We start from the raw sequence: 20,866 nt of genomic DNA, 5'->3' as shown, positions 1-20,866 counted from the left end.
CTGCGCAGAATTTGGAACATGAATAAAAACTCTGTGCCTAAATCTGCGCATTATTGCATCGCATTTTTCTAAGGAAAGCAATGCATGCAATCACTCTTTGGTCAAAAACATGACTAAAACTAATTATTCTTTCTAATTATGCTGGGAAATTTGATCATTGCAAAGAATTTTGATCATAAATGTGTTAATTTTCTAGAAGGACAATCTTAGTGTTGGTGCTAACAACGATGTTTTCTATCATATAAAATACTTTCAGTTTCACGTTAAATTATTTCGCTCTCAAATATTATGGCCCATTTGTGAATAATGGCGTAATATTCAATAGACATTTATAAAAAATAACGCAATGATCATAGTTATGCACAATGTTAAAAAATACTTATATAAAACAAAATGCGCAGAATTAGGAGCGGTCACGGTGAATGTAAATAAATGGTTTCGAACGAATCGGAAAGCACCATTCGCTATTTGCATTTTTTGGAATATTTTCGGCGTCTCTTCATTGAATTTTGGTCGCCTTTCGTCTCTTATTCATCGTCTTTTCGCCTACTTGTCTTCATTTCTTGCTCATATTTTTGTTTTCGTCTCTCAGGAAAGTAGCACGTACAAGGGGTAATTCAAAAAAAGCAAACGTTACAAAAAAATGAAAGATTTTGATGGTTTGAATACGATTTGGGATTGATTCATAATAGATGTAGTATATATGTGGTTGTTATTACAATTTTTATTGTCTATCACTAAATATGGAGAATGACCTCCTCCAGTGGGTTCACTCTAAAACCACTAAAAAGAAAAAAAAATCACTAAATAGTGAAAATTAAAAAATAATTTCAAGATCAAATTTCGCTACATATTTTCTTTGTGATTACCTTGCTTCACAGGCAGAGACGACAGTTATACGAACCTTGGTTTCCTTTTAGAAAAAAAAGTTACAAACTCCCCTTACCTCGTGTCGGGTCGAAAATTCTCTACGACATTTAAACCTACACCAATTTGATATCTGTGCATGGGAAGTACGCCAGAATGCAAAACCACCCTTTTTCTTCAACCGACGTTATCGTTTGAACATTATATCTAGTCCAATTTGACGTCCTGAAACTAAACGATTACGTTAAAGTGTAAAACCACCTTTCTTCTTCAACCAATTTTAACTTGAAACATTGACTCTAGTCCAATTTTATGTCCTGAAAGTGAAACGTCATAGAAAAGTGAGCGGTCATTCTTTTCTTAGGCCAGATTGCATCCATATACTGCAAGAATTCGTTCGGAACTGTTGGCTTGCACGGAAACAGAGCTGAAGGCATATTTGTGCATGTGACGTGACACAGTATTTCACAAAGTAAGGAAAATCAGCGACTGTCTTAGCCGAGAATAGTTTTTGAGCGTTTTATTTGTTGCTTTGCTTCAGTTAGTTGCTTGTAATCCTTTACATAGTTTCAATTATACTTCTGTCAATTATGCAAATAGTAGTAAAGTAGAGTATCCAAAGGAACTTAAGGTGCAGAGGACATTAGTTAATTGATATTTTAGCTGGCTGTCCACATGTTAATTGTAAAACAATTATAATTCAAATCAATCTATCACAATGAATAATGCTATCAACTAGTCCTACGTGAACCCGTCGTTCGTTCCCCTAGGCACAGACCTCCAGACCATTCTATTTACTCGTATATGACTATACGCAGTCATAACGTAAACTATTTTGGAAAGAGACTAAGTGTCTGATGCGAATAATGATTAATTGGATGAACTGGAAAATTTCGATATAGACGCAAAAATATATATCCAGCTGAACAATGACAGATGGGGTTCGCACGCACGCCCTTTGGGTTGGTGCCCAAATGTTTTACTCACTACTTTACTGCCTCCCGTTATATTGAGTACAGGAAATGACAGAGTTGGAAGAATAACACAAAATAACATAAAATGGATCACGATCAGTACAATGACTAAATTCGAGAGATTGGGAATTTATGGCATCCTACACTTCTGGTCCTAGTAGTCCTCGATATATGATGCTGGCCTAATAAGTCAGTCGTCGTATGTTCGAATCTCGACTAGGAGAGGCTGCTAGAGTCAATATGATCGTAGCTACTGGTTCTGCAATTATCCTGTACTCTACCAGCTGGCTGCGAAGTCTGTCGTATAAAAACAGAAGGTCAAGTTTCGATGACGGAATATAGCATCTAGGCTTAGCTTTTTTACACTTCTGGCTACGATCGTACCTGACCGGATGGAATATGTCCGTTAAGATAAAAAAAAACTATGTTTCGTAGTCGTTTCCAGTTAACTTCAGAGTTCCACAAGGCAGCCATCTTGGTCCGTTTCTTTTCCTATTATACATGAATGATGCAAACTTGTTCCTGAATCGTTACAAAATATCTTACGCTGCCGATTCGAAACTTTATTACAGCATCAATAAACCAAGTGAAGCTCTCTCTCTCTCTCTCTCTCTCTCTCTCTCTCTCTCTCTCTCTCTCTCTCTCTCTCTCTCTCTCTCTCTCTCTCTCTCTCTCTCTCTCTCTCTCTCTCTCTTCAACAACGGCTAGTGGCTTTTGCAGCGAGGTGTAAGACAAATCGTATGGGTTTGAACGCTTCCAAAAACTGTGTTATTTATTTTGGACGCAAGCGATCACTAACACGTCACGACTACGTCCTCGATGGTACATGTTTAAAACGTGACAATACCGTAAAAGATCTTAGTGTAGTTCTTGATTCCTCACTGGCATTCAAAAATGTGTCATATATTGTCGCTAAGACCTCGTCTCAGTTGGGATTCATTTTCCGGTTAAGGACGTCTATTATCTCAATACATCAAAGCCTTGGGGTTAAACCGTCATTAGACATTACCCTTCTTTATCGACAGACTTCGTATGCGGCTGTTAGTGTACAGGAAAATTACGGGACCAGAGTAACGATCCTAACGACTCTATCTAGCAAACACCGCCTAGCCGAGATTCGAACATACGACGACTGGCTTGTTAGACCAGCAACGTACCTGGAAGCTAACTGGGCGGACAGTGGGATTTCGAATTTGGCATGGTTCGATTTTGGCATGCCTCGATTATGGCAACAAAAGTATCCGCTTTTAGCAACACAAAATATTTCACTACCAAAAATATGCTTAAATATCAGTCAGTTTCCGCATACATGCTTTAAATGGCGAAAAAATTATGTTGCCAAATTCGATATCCAACTGTGCTGTGCCTTAGTGCGTTCAACACTCGGATATGCTTCGGTCATATGGGCGTCATTTTATCAAAATGGGATTATCAAAGTCGAGACTGTCCGACGTAAGTGTGTTCATTATGCACTACGTAACCTACCATGGAACGATCAATATTACCTACTCAGTTGTGCTTATCACTGCAAGGTTATCCACCTTGATTCATCAACAGACCTACTGACATCCTTATTGACTGCCCTAAACTTAGACGTAAGCATCCACGCAGGCCTGCTCTCCGTTCCCATTCGTTCCTCGATACAGGCAGATCCAGGACGAACTATGGGATGCATGAACCAATAAAAAATATGTGATGTGTCTGGATGTGACGTGACGAGACTGTTTCGAGTGCTTCGATTTTAGTTTGTGTAGACCCAAAGCAAAGCAAAGCTTTGAGCTTAAACGTCTTTCTAAGACTTGAACCTTCTTTATCGACAGACTTCGCGGCCGCCTGTTAAAGTACAGGACAATTACGGGGGTTGTGCAATAATCCTACTGACTCTATCTAGCAGAACCGCCTAGCCGAGATTCGAACGTACGACGACTGGTATGTTAGTCCAGCAGCGTGCTTCGAAACAAACAAGACGGTTTAAGTGATGTTAATATTATTTGTGAATTAATTTGAGTGAAGTCATTGAGGTTGTTTTTGACCTGTTGGCTGAGGTTCTTTTTGAGTTGTATGAATAAAAATTAGGTATTAGATTACTTAAAATAACGGGCGGCAGTAGTTTAGTGAGTATAACATTCGGGTACCAATCGAAAGAGCGCGGGTGCGAACCCTACCTGCCATTGCACAATCCAATATTTTTAAGTCTTTGTGGAATTTTGCAGTTCATCCTATTAATCATTCTTCGCATGAGACACTTCCTTCCTTTCTAAAATATTTTTGTGTTGTCTTCTCACAGCTTTTTGATTGTTTATTTGCTGTCTTCGTATCGTTTCTACGTCGTCTTTTCGTCATCTTATCGTTGTTTGTCAGTCATATTATCTTTGCCTTTTCGCAGTCTTTTTGTCATTACTTCGTTACCTTTTCTTCATATTCTCGTCTCTTTGTCATCTCTATGTCGCATTTTTGTTGTCTTTTCGTGGTCTTTTTGCCATCTTCGTAGTTTCGTCGCTTTTTCAAATTTTTTTCGCTTTTTTCGGCATCTTCTTGCCGTATTTTGTTACTGTTTTGGTGTCCTTTCGTCGTCATCTTGATGCTTTTTCTTCATTTTGTTATCATGTTTTCATCATAGTCCTGTTTGTTGTCACGCAGTCTTTTTCTTCTATTTCATTTGCTCTTTCATCGTCTTTCAAACTTTGTAAAGGTTGCTTGTCGAACTGCATCAAATCAATTAGTTTTAAAGAGCTGTTAAAATGGTAACACCCTGATCAATAAAATGTATTGCTACTATTATGAGTAATGTTAGATTAGAGTTCAACACCGAAATCATATTTTTTATGCGAGACCATTTTGCCATATTCCAGATTTTGTTTTAACTCGCAAATAAAAATTCATCATTGCAAAGAGTGTTGCAGAAAGAAAGTTATTATCAATCGGTTTTCATGTCACTGGAAGCAACTAAAATGATTTTGCTAGAAATTGAGATTGACCAACTGAGCAAAACCGCTTTGTTAAAACAGCTGCTTTTTGAAAATATCAAAATTTCGGTGGCGTGTTTACTTTATCCAACTATTATATTGAGATGCACAACAAAATTTAGTGTGCATATGCGGCACAACTACGGAGGCTGCTGAAAATTTATTAATTATTTTATGGGACATTTTATTATAGTCGCTATAAACCATATCGATCAGGATGATCTGACAGTAAAACTTTAACTTTTCTACTCATGGATGTATTTTCAAGGTTAATTAGATAGACAGCCAGTCTAATTTAGCTTTCTACCGGAGCAAGCTGTACGCTTTTAGCTTTGTCTAACAAGGCGAAAAGCTTCATCAAATAATGGCGATAGTTGTCAAGCAGCAAAAAGCATAGTCGGTTTCGTTACGCCTTTCTGCAGAGCGTGATAAAATTACTTACGCTTATAACCTTATTACGCTTATTACCTTAAAAGAGGTAATAAAAACATTCTAAGAGTGGAGCACTTGGTCACAAGCAAGTTTTATAGCGGTCATCAGGAAGTTCTGACGATGCTCATAGTTTTATTAGCGGTTTTTTGCAACTGGTCATGAAAACCTCTAGAGGAATGTGACTGTTACTTGGGATAGGAAGACAAGGAACAAGTTGATGTTATTTATAGAGATTTAGAAGCGGCATTTGATCGAATTGACCATACAATACTCTTACGCAAACGATCTCGGCTTGGTGCTTCTCAAACTCTCAGTGGTAGAGTACTGCATGTAGAACTGGGACCCAGTGTATCTTCGGTGTTCACTAATAAGTCTGGAGTTCCTCAAGGTAGTAACCACTAGCACTAGCACTAGCACCACTAGCAACCACAAGGGACCACTGCTTTTCTTGTTGTTCTTTATTTATTTTGATTTAGTTACGGTATTTAGTTACGCAAAGTGGGCCAAGTTAGTGACCTTGGTATCTTATTGGACAAAAATCTGACATTAAACTCGCATCGTGAGCTAATTATCTCTAAAGCATTTCGGCAGCTTGGATTTATCTTTAAGATGGGACGAAGTTTTGACGATCTCCGGTGTTAAAACCACTGTTCGCCCGCTGTTTGAGCATTGTAGTTTGGTGTGATACCCTAAGCAGCGAACTTGGAACATACGGATTGAACGCGTGCAAAGGAGATTCAATCGACTCTTACATGGCGCCATCCGGATCACTTACACACATCTTATGTGGCACAATCCGGATCACTTGCCTCCTAACGCAGATTGATGTCGTTTTCTTAGCCTTAATCACTGGAACGTAGACGCAAATGCAATAGGTATTATTTGTAGCCAAAATTATCAACAGAGAAGTTCACTCTCCATGCTTAATTTCCGGGCATGAATTACTAATTCAAATTTTGGACGTAAAACGAGAGGACGTTAATTCAAATTCGGATGTTAAAAAAGTGGACGTCAATTCAAATTTTGGACGGAAAACGAGAGGACGTTAATTCAAATTTCGGACGTAGAAAAGGTGACGTAAAACGAAATCACGTAAAATGAATGAACGTAAAAAGAGATTCTAGTGTACATCGTTGGCCGTTATCCTTCGTCTCGAAGGACAGGCTTACTAGTCTATTCATTTTTTTCTACTGACCTGGGCGTACCACCAGAAACACTAAGCTGTCTCTCAACAATCCATTTAAAGCTCTCTTATCAATCACAATTTGTGCAATGATGCTTTTAATTTTCCGATCACTGTTTACCGATGTTTACATTATCGTTCATTTACATCTCTCCCCTTATATCACAAAGCCCGCTTCATTTAGCAGGGAAATGTGGTGTTGCAACACTTAGAAAGTGTTTTGCTTGAAAGAATGAATAAAAAACGCACCCAATCGAAAGTGCTCCTTTCTAAATGACCTATGCTTTAACAATCTTTTCTTTTTCTAATGACCGACATGATTAGTGATCTATTTAAAAAGGAAGTTACCGAATGATTGCATAAAGCAACGGTCCAATTGATTGACTAGCTCAGATCAATCACGGGATCCAACTATTACGGGTACTTTTTATATAAACGAATCTTACGGTCAAACAGGTTCCCTCGGATAAAAACAATTTTTACTCGATGAAATTAGTCATATGGTAGACGGTTGTTGTTGTTGCTGGTGGGATAGACATCAGCCAGATGTCTCTTTTAGGTACCTTCAGAGATAAAAATTATTCAGTACAATACGAAGCATCCTAGATAACCGACGATATCTTTAATCGAGGCTCGGTTGAAATCTCATTATAAATAAACATTAAATCAAAATTGTCTACCCCTACAACTGAAGCAGATGTAATGTAATAAAAAAAATCATTATTATGTTATTAATTTACTATATTTTATGCATTCGCATTAATGCACATTAAAAGTCCATTAATGTATTCATTAAAAAAATATATCAAATGTTTTATTGGCAACAGTTACCATGGCTAGTAATGTTGCAAATATGTAATAACTATGTTTAATTTGTATCATATTTGATCGTAGGCAGGGTTGGGATATCGGGAGTGCCGAAACCGGTAATGCCAGTGCTACCTGCAAATTTTATAGTATCAAAGTACCCGTACGTCTACAAGAGGATGCCGTTATTTTCGGTTTCATGCACCGATACTAAAATTCATACCCACTGCTGCCGAAATGATACTGATGGATATTCATCCCTGAAAATTTTATAATGTACAATTTAGTTGACCGAACGAATATTCAATTACAACTCAGCACTCGGGTTCAGGGCTTGAACAGAGATCGCAAGTTGACTGTGACTGCGTGAATACGTATGATTTCTGCTTTCAATATGCGCTTCGAAAACGATCATTTGATTGCTTTTTGAATCCAGTCAATCTGCCACTGCTGCCTACAATGCCTGCTGCCATGTGTCCTCTCAACTTAAGAGAAGGCAACAGTCGTTCACCTGCTGTGCGTTCACATTGAAGAGTGTAAACTCAAAACTAAGCTGCTTGGGAGTATAAGGTAACGTATTTTTTCGTTTTTCTATTTGTCTCCAAATCGGTACACACAGTACCGATCGCCCGGCGTCGGTTTGTGTTAGACGGCGTCCGATCCACTTCTTTCATGTTTTTGTAGTATTGAATCATACGATAGCACGGTTGCTTTTCGTTAGTGTGGTGACCGCCAGTCAATTGATTCGCTGCTCTAAACGGTAAAGGAAACTTGATCCAAACGAAAATGTAAAAAGATCAGAACGCATTCGTACTGCCGCACAATCGGAGGTATAACCGAGCGCATTACTGATTCTTAAAGGCTAGCAAAGAGTGAACATGTGCAAATCTAATGCTAACTGTCATCCCTACCTCCACATGGTGTCGGTTGTCGTATACAACCTTGGTACGACTGATGTACCCAAAAATTGAACAAGTTACTAAAAATGAAAGAAGATATCGATCTTGATTATTTGCAACAACCTTCAGCATGGTACCACTGAATCGGAATATACCGACCCTTGTCTAATAAGGCAAATTGGCTCAACTTACAAGTGAAGCTAGCTGCCTGAAGCTTGAAATCCTTAGGCTGAGCGAGGTCCGCTGGGCGGGGTCCTGACGAACACAAGACATCGCACGGCAAGACTTGTTCTACTCTGGCATATAATGCCATGATACTGAGACGGTCAAAGCTAACCCATCTTTATTAGTCCAGACGATGCTTAAGCTATTCAACAATATATGGGAAGGCGTAACTTTTCCGGTGGACTTGATAATACGCCCTGCATCCATATCACAACGTTCCGTATCATATTGGAGCAGATCAACGAATTCCAGGACTCTCTTCTGCAGTTCTGCTGTTGAGGTGTTTGATCAATTCAACCGCGAACACATCGGGTCCGCACTTAGGCGTAGAGAAGTTCCAGATAAGCTAATCAGTCTCATCGAGGCTCAGTACAAGGCGTTCTCGCCACGACCCTATAAGGGTTACCGCTGGTATATGACAGTACTGCATGACCTCGACTAAGCCGACGATATTGTCTTCCTTCCTCGCACAACGCCGAATCAGAATGCAGAGCAAGTTAGATGATCTCTACGAGAGCTGCCGGAGTGCCAGGTAGCAGTCATAGTCAACGTAACAAAGACTATGTCTATGGTAGTGAACACTAACAATCCCACCAACTTCACAGTAGCGGGACGACAGGTTGAGTAGATGAAAACCTTTCAATATCTTGGTAGCCAGAAAACACCCGATGGTAGTGCCAAGACTGATATATTTACACTTATATCCTGGGATATGGGAAGCAGGGCAGTGCAAGGCCTGCTACATCCCCCCTCTTCAAAGTAGGTTAGCCATCTTGAGAATTTTGATTCACGGGTAGAACGTCGCAAGATAACTTCCCAAGTAACAATTTGGGTTTCATTACTGTCTTATGATGACATTTAAGACCAAAATTGGTCATGAAAACCACTATAAAAGCAGGCTTCATTCTCGGTTTTTTGCTCAGTAGATGCTCAATTGACTACAGCGCCTAACTAAACAGAATTCAAAAAAGTAGTGTAAATGGCGATTGTAGAGCTTATTATTATCTACATTATTGTCGAAGAAAGTATAGTTCTATCTTTTGTATTTACGGCGTTATTCGATTGCTACCCCCGTTGGTAGCCAAATGAGCGCTCTTTTTGCTACCAACGGGATAGCAGCCTCATAGCCTCATACTGAGCAAAAAGCGAGAATGAAGCCTGCTATAAAAGTACAATAAAACTCACATTGTTGCTTGGGTTCATCTAGACCGGATGGCTTCGACGTCGGTATGGATGAAGCTTCGTCCTTTGCCTCTTCAATAATCGTAACAGGATGCGAACCAGACGTACGCCATTGTGGATTGAACCTCCTCGAGAAGGATTTCCCATGGTCCACGATTTGTCCCAGGAACTCGATCTGAAGAAGCGCAAAACAGCAATTTTAGAAGCGTAAGTGGAAACCATACTCACGCATACGTTCGAAAAAATTATAGAGGTTTAGATCGTGCTCCTGTCTCCTGTCGTCCAAATACCGCTTGACTCCAGAGATAGCGATCACCATGCACCATGCTATCGACGATACTTTGGAATGCGCCTGGTACTGACTTGACTCCAGCTGTATTGGAAATGTCTTCTATGTCTGTTCACAGTAAACCACCTGCGGGATTCTTCCTCAACCTCGACTTGCAGGCGTTTGACAAGCCCAGCTAGTTCCGCTAAGATGTCGTCTGGGTTTCGCAGAGGTACCGGTCACATTCCAGCGTGTTGTTCACCCCCGTCGAATAATCTCCATAAGCACATACACACGCCTACTGATATATTGCCCGAATTGTGTACGACGACTATCGGAGCTGCCCTGTCCGAGAATTAAACCAGAGAATTGCTATCATTTTTCTGGATCTTTTTGAGTTCAGCGTTTACTTTAGGCAGGTCGCTTGGGACTGACGTGCGACGGACTTCAGGTACAGTTTCCCATGCGCTTTCGTGCACTTACCCGTGCGGAAAATGGTGCTTAAAATGGATGATCAACTGATCGTTCGTTTCTTGGATGGCGTTGACATCGACCAGGCTCCTAATCGGCGCTGACCATAGATCGAAAAGATCCATAGTCTCGATTGCCAGAAAGTTGAATTCAGCATTGACCGAGATGAAGCAAGCGAAACCATGGGTATAAACGTCCTTAAGAACTTGATTCTTCTTTATCGACAAACTTCGCTGCCGGTTATTAGAGCAAGCGTGAAGGGCGCTATATCTCTGCATATTAGCGTTGATAGGAAGAAATGCTTATCAACTTAGGAACTATATTGGCTTGTTTCATTATGCCTGATTTTTGTTTTCAGGTATAATAAATTCAAATTTGTCAAGAGGTTTTCGAGTCATTTTAAATCTCGCATGTGCATAATATTTTTAGATATAAATTATCAAATTATGGTTGTATATGAGCACCAATGGCATTATATTAAATTTATTAAAAGGTATTTATTAAAGGTATCTTAATTTTCGTAATTACTGGCTTTACCAGAAAATTTTTGAATAGTCAGGTTAGTCTTATTAACTCCCCCCAACTACTAACAACAATTCCTTTCCCGAAATACTTGTGAAGATGCAGAGGATTCCCTGGTCTTTAGTAGCAACAAGTATTGGACTAACATTCCTTCCCATCCCACCAGGACCCGCATTCGGACGTGGCCGGCGTCGGTATTGATCAGCATGCAGGGACCTGATAAGGTTGCACAATGAGGAATAGCGTGCTGTCCCAAGTATGCTCTTTCCAGCCATCATTTTGCAATTTTCATCGGTCCTGGTCAATAACGGAGTAGCAGCACACGGGCGGTATCCTATGCTTATGCTTATGCTTTGCTTATGCTTAAACTTCGCTGCCGGTTATTAGAGTACAGGAAAACTACAGGGCTAGTGAAAAGATTCTATTGACTCAATAGCGGCACCGCCCACTCTTGATTCGAATCTACGATGCCTGGCTTGTTAGACCAGCATCGTATCCCGGAGATAACTAGGCGGGCAATAAGAAAATGCGACCAATTTTGGTAATGTCGCCAATGGGGATCTCGATCTGGAATCAGAAAGACATAGGTTACCTCCCGAAGCTGTCACTGCAGACTCTATCGTCGCTTGAGTGGATGGTTGTCCAATGCTGATCCACGTTTCGTTCGAAATAAAGGTGATGTCAGATGCATGGTCATATTGAAGTTTGACTGCTTCTCGTTTTGTTCTCTTTGGGGTTCGATTGCTTCAATGAGCTGGGCTTGTTACTCGAACAATAGCCTTCCTTGTGTCCTTATTGCTAACAACTGAAGTATGCAACAGCGAAGCGAATGGACACTCACGGACATAGTGCAGGTTACCGCACTTCCAATAGGACGTTTTGAAAACTTTTCAGCACTTTTTAGTGGCAAAATTCTTCTGGTTGCGAGAGACAATATTTACGTTGCGTTCTTCTTTGCTTTCTACCATCGGTGAGTCCAGCTTGAAATTGACCACGCGATGAAATTCTTCTACAAGATTCTCCAGAGTTACTTTACCTACATCTCCTGCTGCGTTTTCATCGGCTTCCAGCTTCGAAATCAATCTGGCTCGGACATCCGCATCCCTTGGCGATTGCAGTTCACAGACTTCTGGCGACCGGAACAATTTCTTCAATTTCTTAACGGTCTCGTCCAGACTGTAGTCTTGGGGATGCTTGAAAAGGATGGTATTTACGTATTTCTCGTGCGTAGAAGTAATCTCACTCGGGCGACATCATCCAGGGCTTTGCCGTCTGTCGTGGAAACGTCCTCGTATCTCGCATACTAGTCATCGAAGAACACTTCTGCGTTCAAATACCTAGTACTGGAAATCTTTAATGCCGTAGACCAGCGATTCGATTAATTCTCCCTTCACTGCCGTTGCCAGCCAGATTTGCACGGTTCTCCAGGTTTTCGATCTGCTGCTGCTGCTGCAGCTTCATGATGAGATTGCTGAGCTGCAGAGTCGCGTTCTTCAGATCCACATTAGATATTTTTTCTGGGTTGAAAATTCTGAGATTCTTGAAATGCTTCCAAATTTTTCACTCATCCCCAATTTTTGTAGCCATAACCAAGGTAAAGAATTGGTAGTTCAAAATAAGTAAACAGGTCTATTTTGCTTAGCGGTTGGCTAACGAATGACAATCTTTATTAAACAAATTAAACTTATGTCCTTTTTGGGAAGTAGGGCCGAGCAAGGCCTGCTACAATCAGGAATTGGTCCCGATACCAGTAGCAATATCAGTACTGCCTGTTGCTTGCAGTACCGAAATACTGGTTCAATGATTTCTGTACTCCTAACCCTATTCGTAGAGATGACCGATAATAATCGTATTTTTGATAAATGAGTTATTTTATAAGTACTGAAATACGATTATGCCAAATGCTAATAAGTTGTATTCAAGGGTATTTAAAGTGCCTGATGCATTCATTTTTGTTGGCTCCTAACACATAAACGCATATTAGTAAATATTTATCTAGTCAACGCAATAAGCAATGCCGTCGATGAGTTGGCGACCTTTTCGATTTTCAAGTCAAAAGCGCCATTGAACCCATTCATCGAGTGATGAATGGTTTTTTCTCTGCCGGAACCGGTAATTTATTTTTTCGTCATACACGAACAATGGCTGGCTGAACCTGAACAATTATGCTAAACATGCTAAACAGTGTTTTACCTCTCGTCACTACCGTCGGTCGTGTCATCGCGTAGCCGTTGTTATTGTACCTAATTGTTTCCAAACTCATTTCTACAAACGCACTCGCCGGTACGGTACGCAGAGGAGGTCTTCGTTTCGCCATGCTAGGAGTCAAGGTTTGCCCCGACAATGCGACGGTCGAACGTTGACCGAACGAAGATCACGTTCGACATGTGTGTAACCCAAAAACAGTCGCCTTGTGTCAGGTGTAACATAATGTCAGTTTGACACGTTCAGTTACTGTATAGCGGCAGTCAGTCCGTCAGCAATAGCCTGTATGATTAGCACCTCCGGTGAACTGAAGTTTTCCCAGTACCGGAGTGTGTAATAGTTAGTGTTTTGACTTCTTCGAATAATTTACCGTTCGTTGTTCGTTTTCTGTGGATGGTGGTTTTGCACTGATAATGCGGGCTTTCGAAATGGGGCCAACCAGAGCGCTTCCTGGTCTGGTTGTGACACCACGAAAGAAAGGTAAATTATTGCTACAGTTCAACAGCTTATGGTGCCGCACTGACCATTTATTGAATATTACAATTTTAACAAGCGAAGTCATATCTTATTGCTACTGAACGACAGAAGAGCAACTTCCTAACTACTATAAAATATGGCTATAAATATTTTTTTATTTCATTCCGATCAATAGTTGGCATCATTTTCTGGCATGCTCATTACCAAATTAGCTGAAGGACCAATTGGGCATATTGTTTCACTACCTTATGCAAACAGCATACGAAAGGTCAATAAATAAATCTCGAGTCGAACAATCCCGATTGGATTTATAGCCATGAGGGTTTCTTTTTTGCAAAATGCCTGGGGCAATCTGTATTCGTGTGAGTCAGTTTTGAATTATTAATCATTAATGTCTGCTCCACGCTGTTATTGGCAACTACAGAGACTATGGGCTACAGAGACGACAAGGCACTCAAAAACAGCTCAATTTTGGTTCAAAACGGAGGGTACCATCATAAATAAAGGTAACTTTTCGATTAGATTTAAATTTACCCTTGTCGACTCTGCAGCCTATAGTTTCTGCAGAAGTGGCAACCTACGGGTGAGCAAGATGGATGTGCAATCGTTCTCACAGTCACCTGATCGGCAACATAAAAAGACTCGGTCCGTGCTAACCGGCAGCAACAGTCAATGGATCCGAAGCCGAAAACGGTGACCTACTCATGCTAATAAATGGGTCCAAGCAAATGTGTTGTTTGAACATATGTTTGGGTTAAAACAGTAAAAACACTTGATCCGGTTCTACGAGCAAATGGAACGCGGGTCCTTGCGGTTAATTAACATCTTGTGGCACAGGTGCAGTAAGACCAATAATGCTGGCGTGCTCGCGTTTGTGCCGATTGATACAATACGGATCTTTATGCGTATGCAAACTTGGGCTTATGCATGCATACCACAGTACTGGTATACCTAGTTAGTGTTAGCTGGTGTAGGATTGAAAAGTTTTATGCAGCAAATGCGAAACTTATTGTGAGCCCACTTCAAAAGCATCTAGAGATTATCCCATAGTAAGGATACCGTCAGTTCATATATTCCTGTTTCCACCACATGGGTTTCCCTTCTTTTAAAAATCATGCAATTATTGCAAATATACATTGCAGTAGGGGCAAGTCCCGCAGCGCCGGACAGCTCCCAATACCGGACACTTCTGATTTTCATAGTTCAAATGGTGCACCTTAGTAGCTAATATGTTAAAACCAATAAAAAGGATGAAAAATTAACATGTGCGATTTAATAGGTCAGAATCATTCATGAAAACAGAGATTTGTTTGTTTTTATCTACCGCCGATCGAATTGTTATGTTTCGGCTAATCTTCGGATCAGCATTACAATCATATTCGGTCACATAAAATTTCGTTTTTCACTGTTAATATTCGGCAGGGCAGTCTTCTGAGAAATTTATCAAGACTGAAGTTTGATGTTTTCCCGTTTCGACACTTTGTTGGTGTCTTTTTCAAGGGGTACTGTGGTAAAATACATTTATATTGTTATTTTTTAGTTGCTTACATAAATTTCAATTTGCTTACATATCATTTAGTCTTTTGTTCTGTTGTTAGGATTGTTTCGTTTTTCATGTATAAAATATCTTTCATTAAGGGGGCATAGTACTTTTTCAATTTAAAAAACCCGATTTAATCTACCTAGTGGTGAAAGAACCTTTGTTATACGGTCTGCATCTACGTTAACGTTGCGTAGTGCGTTTGTTTACATAATTTTTTTGGCAATTGAAAAAGTTTACAAAATTTGAACAAAATAGGAGCACTTATAAATTTCGATAGATCCTTTTTTCATGAAATTGCTGAGAAAGTATAAGTAAGTTGTTACTAATTTGAGTAAATGCAAGTAAAAGTAAATTGTAAGAGGAAATATTATTATTTAACATATACATTGCGTAGTAAATGTCTAGTTTAAAGGTTTTGAACTATGCATAATTTACTGTAATGCCATTCTAATTGATTCAATAAAGTTTTCATCAATTTTTATTAACCTTCGGTTACTCACGCTGTTGTATTTTGTACAACACGTGTAGGTTTTAGAATGCCATATTGTTATAAAGTTACAAATTGATGTTTAACTAACGTATATTTTTCAATAAACTTGTTATGAGCAAAATACCATAATTATTCAGTGCATTAATACTTTAAACTGTTGGCAAAATAGATCAGCAAAAACTGACATCACAGAAACGAAGCAATCAGTATGTGAGGTGTACCGCAATAGGCCCCAGCTGGAACTTTCTCTCGTTTCTCCATATGGGAAAATAGTGTCTGTATGCAACAAAACTATCAGCAAAAGTAAAATGTTTTAAATGTATCCGTCTGTCGATAGTCGAGTAATTTGGGGTCAAAACTAGGATATTTTTATAATCAAAGTTCTACAGTTCCTAAACAAGCAATCATAGAGGTATACTATATTTAGCAAAGTTGTGTATTTTTACTATTTGTACAACATGAAAAAGTCATACAACAATTACAAAACGAGCTAAAATGGAAAAACTGATTTTACAAATTCATATAGAATAAATAAAATATTTCTCTCTTCGCTGAAGAGATAGAAGGTTACTGTCTTCAGCAAAGTTTCTTGTAATAATATACTCTTAAACTTTACAGAACACATCAATGTGTTTTGAAACTGAAGAAAAATATTTTTTTTATTTAACTTTTAGGGGGATTAATCAAAATTTAAATTCTACCAGGCGATAGAGCTTGCAATTTCAAACTCTTCCAAAGGTGCGATAAACCTAAAACTAGGTTTTCCTAGTCAAAACTCTAATGCGCACATTTTTTTGGTTTTGGGCTATTGTCTCCCGCGAGCAACCGTGTTACAAAAGTTGGCGCGAGTGTTCAAGGGTTAATATCTTTTGACCGGCAAAACCAATTCTTCTGAAATTTTGCAGATATATTTGCAGCAATTAAACCTCTAATTTGATGCCAAAAAAATTTAAACTAGATAAATTATCTAAGATGAAATAGTCGAAAATAATTGTAAATTTTAATGTGTTGTATACGATTGCTCATAACTTTTGAATTAAACGTCCAATCAAAAAACAAATCAATAGTGATCTATTAGGCTATATTACCTTTCAAATGAGAATAATAGCGCATAAATCGGTTCAGCCAACTCTGAGAAACAGGCGATCATTTGTACCTAGTCAAAACCGGTTTTTTAAGGCTAACTTTTAAACTGCTTGTCCGTTTTCAATAAAACTTGGTAAAAAGTTTAGTAATAGCAAGAGCTTTCGTTTGGTACTAAGATCGTTCAAATTGGTAGCGTAGTTCCGGAGAAACGCGTATCACGTAGTTTTCACATTTTTGCTTATAACTTTTAAACGAAACGTCAGACAGCAATGCAATTCAATAGTGATATACTAGGCAATAATACCTTTCAAACAAAAGTAAAAGCGGTCAAATCGGTTCAGCCACCTTTGAGAAACAGGCGATAGAAAATGAGCTGCACATACACACATACACACATACACACACACACAGACATTGCTCAGTTCGTCGAGCTCTATCGATTGGTATATGTGATTCGGCCCTCCGGGCCTCGGATCAATTTCGTGTTTTTCGACCAATTTCTAAACCTTTGTTATATAGTATAACAAAGGTAAAAATCGAAATTTTTTTTATTTCGAAAGATTAACATTTTGACCATACGTGTTTCAAGTCATTTCGATGAATTCCAAAAATTGACAAAGTTACAGCTATTTGTACCGCGCATGTCTGGAGCGATTACACAGCGAATAAAAACTTCAACGTCGTTTTTCTCGAAACCCGGTTTTGAAAGTCGGTACCATAAATATCTCAAGAACGGCTCAAGCAATTCTCATGATTCTTTTTTTGTTTTAAAGCCAACAAAATTATCTAGTGTTTGACCCATCCTTTTTTTGATATTACAATTTTTGTATTTTTTAGAAATGTTTAAAGTCAATTTTTTCGACTAAAAACGTTACTTTTATGTTTGAATGTCCGCCATTTTGTTATGCGTTCGAATTTTAAAAAAAGAATGGGTCAAACACGAGATAATTTAATATACTTTCATGTCATTTTGGAATTTTTCAATTCGGATAAGCCCCCCAGCGCCAATCCATGGTACCGTAAATCATGTTTTTTTCGAATGATCATGTTCAAGGAGTCGTAGGGGAGAGGGGAGGAGGTTCATATATGCAAACAAAATTGTAAAAATTAGTATAAAGTGCAATGTTTTGAATGCAAAAACCCAAATCGATTCGCTTTTCGCGTTATCGAGAAAAAAATATTAAAATAAGGCAAAAAATATGGTGTAAAAAGTACTATGCCCCCTTAAATATTTACCAGGCTCCATAGTTCAATTTCCCACAAAATTATTCAATTCGTTAAAAATATAAATTGTATTCAGCAATTCCCTTCACCCAGCATCGAACACCGAGCCATCCCCCAATACCGGACAGCAAAATGCTTTGCTTGGTTCAGTAATATTCCTAAATGAAATCACGATTTTGCAAAAAAAAAGAAAGCAGAAAGAAGACATCGCTTATACCGCAACGGTTACCTTAAATATGGAAAAAAACGAGGAAATGATGATGAAGATCAATTTTTCGAAAAAACAGAAGGGTCTCGATCACGGCAAAAATATACAAGGCCCTACTATGTTTCCTTAACAACCCAACCCAATTTTCAACATTATGAATGGAAAAAACATTTACCACGTGCAAAACAAATCGAGGCCTACTACAATGTTTACTTCGACAAATTTGGTGATGATGGCACATTTTATGTTTATCTCTAGCCTCCTATATTTAAGTCGTGGGCCTCGATGTAGTTCGTAAAAAACCATTAACTTTTATGCAAAGCCATTTATCAAACATCTTTGGTCAACAAGTATGCAAGCAATAAGTGATTTTAAACATTTTGACATGTACTTGTCATAACTATGAGCCCTGAGTTGGTTTATCTTATGATTTATATTAAGTGTCCGGTACTGGGAGACACAATCAATTTTTATCGATTTCTCTTCTGGACGCGTCTTCTGGCTCTGAAGACCCAGACACAATGCATACGGATTTAACTACGTTGCGGCAATATGACAGTTTTTCCATGGGTTTTCTGTCAAATTTCCGCAACGTAGTAAAATCCGTATGCACTGTGTCTGGGCCTTGAGACAACTAGCACGATGGTTGCTAAGTGTGTCATTCCACCAGTAAGCTGGGCGGCGGGCGTTTCTCGACTCCAGTTTTCTCGGAATGATAAATCATGCCCTTATCAATTCGCGTGTTCGTCAATTCGCGTGCATTCCACCGACCGATGCTATATATTGAGCAGTTCCACGCCAAATTGTCCAAAAAAAGCTGAAATCTGAAATGAACCTCTTTGATTTGGATGAAACTTTACGAACGTGTTTGATAGGAGGAAAAATGCACCTTCCACAGGTTTTGGCGCCATTTTGATTCAGGACTCATTTTTAATAAGGGCGTATTTTTTAATTTACTATTTAACGTGGTTTTAACCAATTGGTCATTCGCCACGCAAAAAGGGCGTATTAATTTTCATGTTTGAAAGATTCTATCTCGACAGCTATCGATTTTACAAAAATTATGTCTAAGCAAAAGTTGTAGAAAATTGATTTCTGAAGATGAAAAAAATATGCACTGAAAAAAATATTTTTCCAATTTTTCAAAATTCAAATTTTTTTGGAAAAAATAGAAGCAATTTGCAGCCTTTTAAAAGTTATTCTGTGATGGACCAACTTTCATGTTCTACTTCGTAGAACATCGACTTTCATGATTTTTTTCCAACTTGTGATTTTTCAAGTATAATATATGAATTTGTAATGCAAATAACAATTCTTTATGTAAAATTAAAAAAGAAGAAAACTTATCCAATTTAATTCTACCATGTATATTTTTTTGGATTAAATTGGATAAGTTTTCTTCTTTTTTAATTTTAGGTTTCGTATTCTACTAAGACCCTCCAAAAACTTCAGTCAATTCTTTATGTCATTTACAATAAAATTGGTCATAATAATTATTTTTTTAAATGCAGCCGTTTTCGAGATATTCAGAGAAAAGTAGGATTTATTTTAATTTTTTATGTTAACCACGTCTTTTCCATATGTTACTCCAGTTGTTGAACTGTTTCTATAAAATTTCTAATAACTACATTTAATTTCCTACAACTTATCCGAAAACACCTTATTGGTTCAATCTTTCGCTTTTGAGTTGTGGGTATTTTACAAAACTTTTCTCGAAATAACTGGACACACTGATTAGTTAGTAACTTTTTACATAACAGAAATTTCGACTAAAAATAGTTGAAAGAATGTTGTTTATACCGGTAGAGTTTTACCAAAATAGATTAAGAGATTAGAGTGATATCTTTGGAACAAGAGAAAGTACGCAAAACACTTTGGGTACTTTTTTCGAAAAGCCAAATGCTTCTCATCGATAGAGCGGTAAACAACTCGAAATCAAACATTCGACCGTATCCCAAGTAATCAGACGTTCAAGAAGCATCAGACTACCAAGCAGAAGTCTGTGATGTTGAAGAGCACTTCAAAATTTATCAAATACATAAAAACCCCTAACCCAATTCTAGGAGTAAAGCAAAAAAAAAATTGACTCGAAAGAGTTTCTAATAATTTTTTTTTACATTTTTTATGATCCAGATTTGGAGCGCTATTTATATTCATTTAAAAATAATCGAATTTTCTCAACCTGCAGCTTGTCTCAACCTGCAGCAGGCTACCCAATATGATAATTTTTATTACTTTTACTTATAGGGGAGATGCATAAGCTTTCGCCCTCTCCCCAATCTTCACCCCCCAGGTCAAAGTTGCTTTTACTATATATATATCAACCTTTAGGCATAGTAAAAAAATGTATGTTTCCTTTTAAAACATCAAATTTATTTTCATTTCACATCAATTGCGTATAATTTCGTAATTTATTTAGGATGAAATTATGAACTATAAAATGATGCCATTGAAAACAACACTATTTTTTTTATTTTAAAATGCCGTCATTGAAAACAACTAAACAATTTCATAAAAAAGGGATCTATTGAATTTTAAATGTGCTCCGATTTCGTATTCAAATTATTTTTAAAGTTTTTGCGACCACCCCTCCCCTTGGAAATTGGCTTGAAAAATCGGGGGGTAAAAAAATAATTTGTATAATATACGTCAATTTTTTTATAAAATCAATTGCCGGTGGGCTCTGCAGCCTAAAAAACTCGAAAAATGAGTGTACGAGTGGAGTTAACGCTTATAACACGAAACAGAAATGGAAATTCGTATAATGGAATTTACGAAAATCGGCAGAAATTTTTTCTATTATTTATGAAAATTGAGTTTTGACGAAGTGTACTTAA

General features: G+C 38.2%; 2 protein-coding genes across 5 annotated transcripts in view; one reads left to right on the top strand and one right to left on the bottom strand.

The window, feature by feature from the left end:
* Positions 1–13,113, bottom strand: part of LOC128736330 (dynein regulatory complex subunit 2) — a 41,738-nt gene extending 28,625 nt beyond the window's left edge. The window contains exons 1-4 of the mRNA XM_053830807.1: positions 12,990–13,113; positions 12,191–12,313; positions 11,738–11,979; positions 9,539–9,710 (exon numbers count right to left, since the gene is read on the bottom strand). Of these exons, the coding sequence (XP_053686782.1) occupies positions 9,539–9,710; positions 11,738–11,979; positions 12,191–12,313; positions 12,990–13,113 (661 nt within the window). The remainder of the gene's footprint in view (positions 1–9,538; positions 9,711–11,737; positions 11,980–12,190; positions 12,314–12,989) is intronic.
* Positions 1–20,866, top strand: part of LOC128738213 (myosin-G heavy chain) — a 366,951-nt gene that overhangs the window by 6,580 nt on the left and 339,505 nt on the right. The gene's annotated exons all lie outside the window — the stretch shown is intronic.

This window comes from Sabethes cyaneus, chromosome 2 (assembly GCF_943734655.1).
Source record: "Sabethes cyaneus chromosome 2, idSabCyanKW18_F2, whole genome shotgun sequence".
NCBI lineage: Eukaryota > Metazoa > Arthropoda > Insecta > Diptera > Culicidae > Sabethes > Sabethes cyaneus.
Note: the sequence above shows the minus strand (reverse complement) of the source record. Positions and strands in the feature narration are given on the sequence as shown.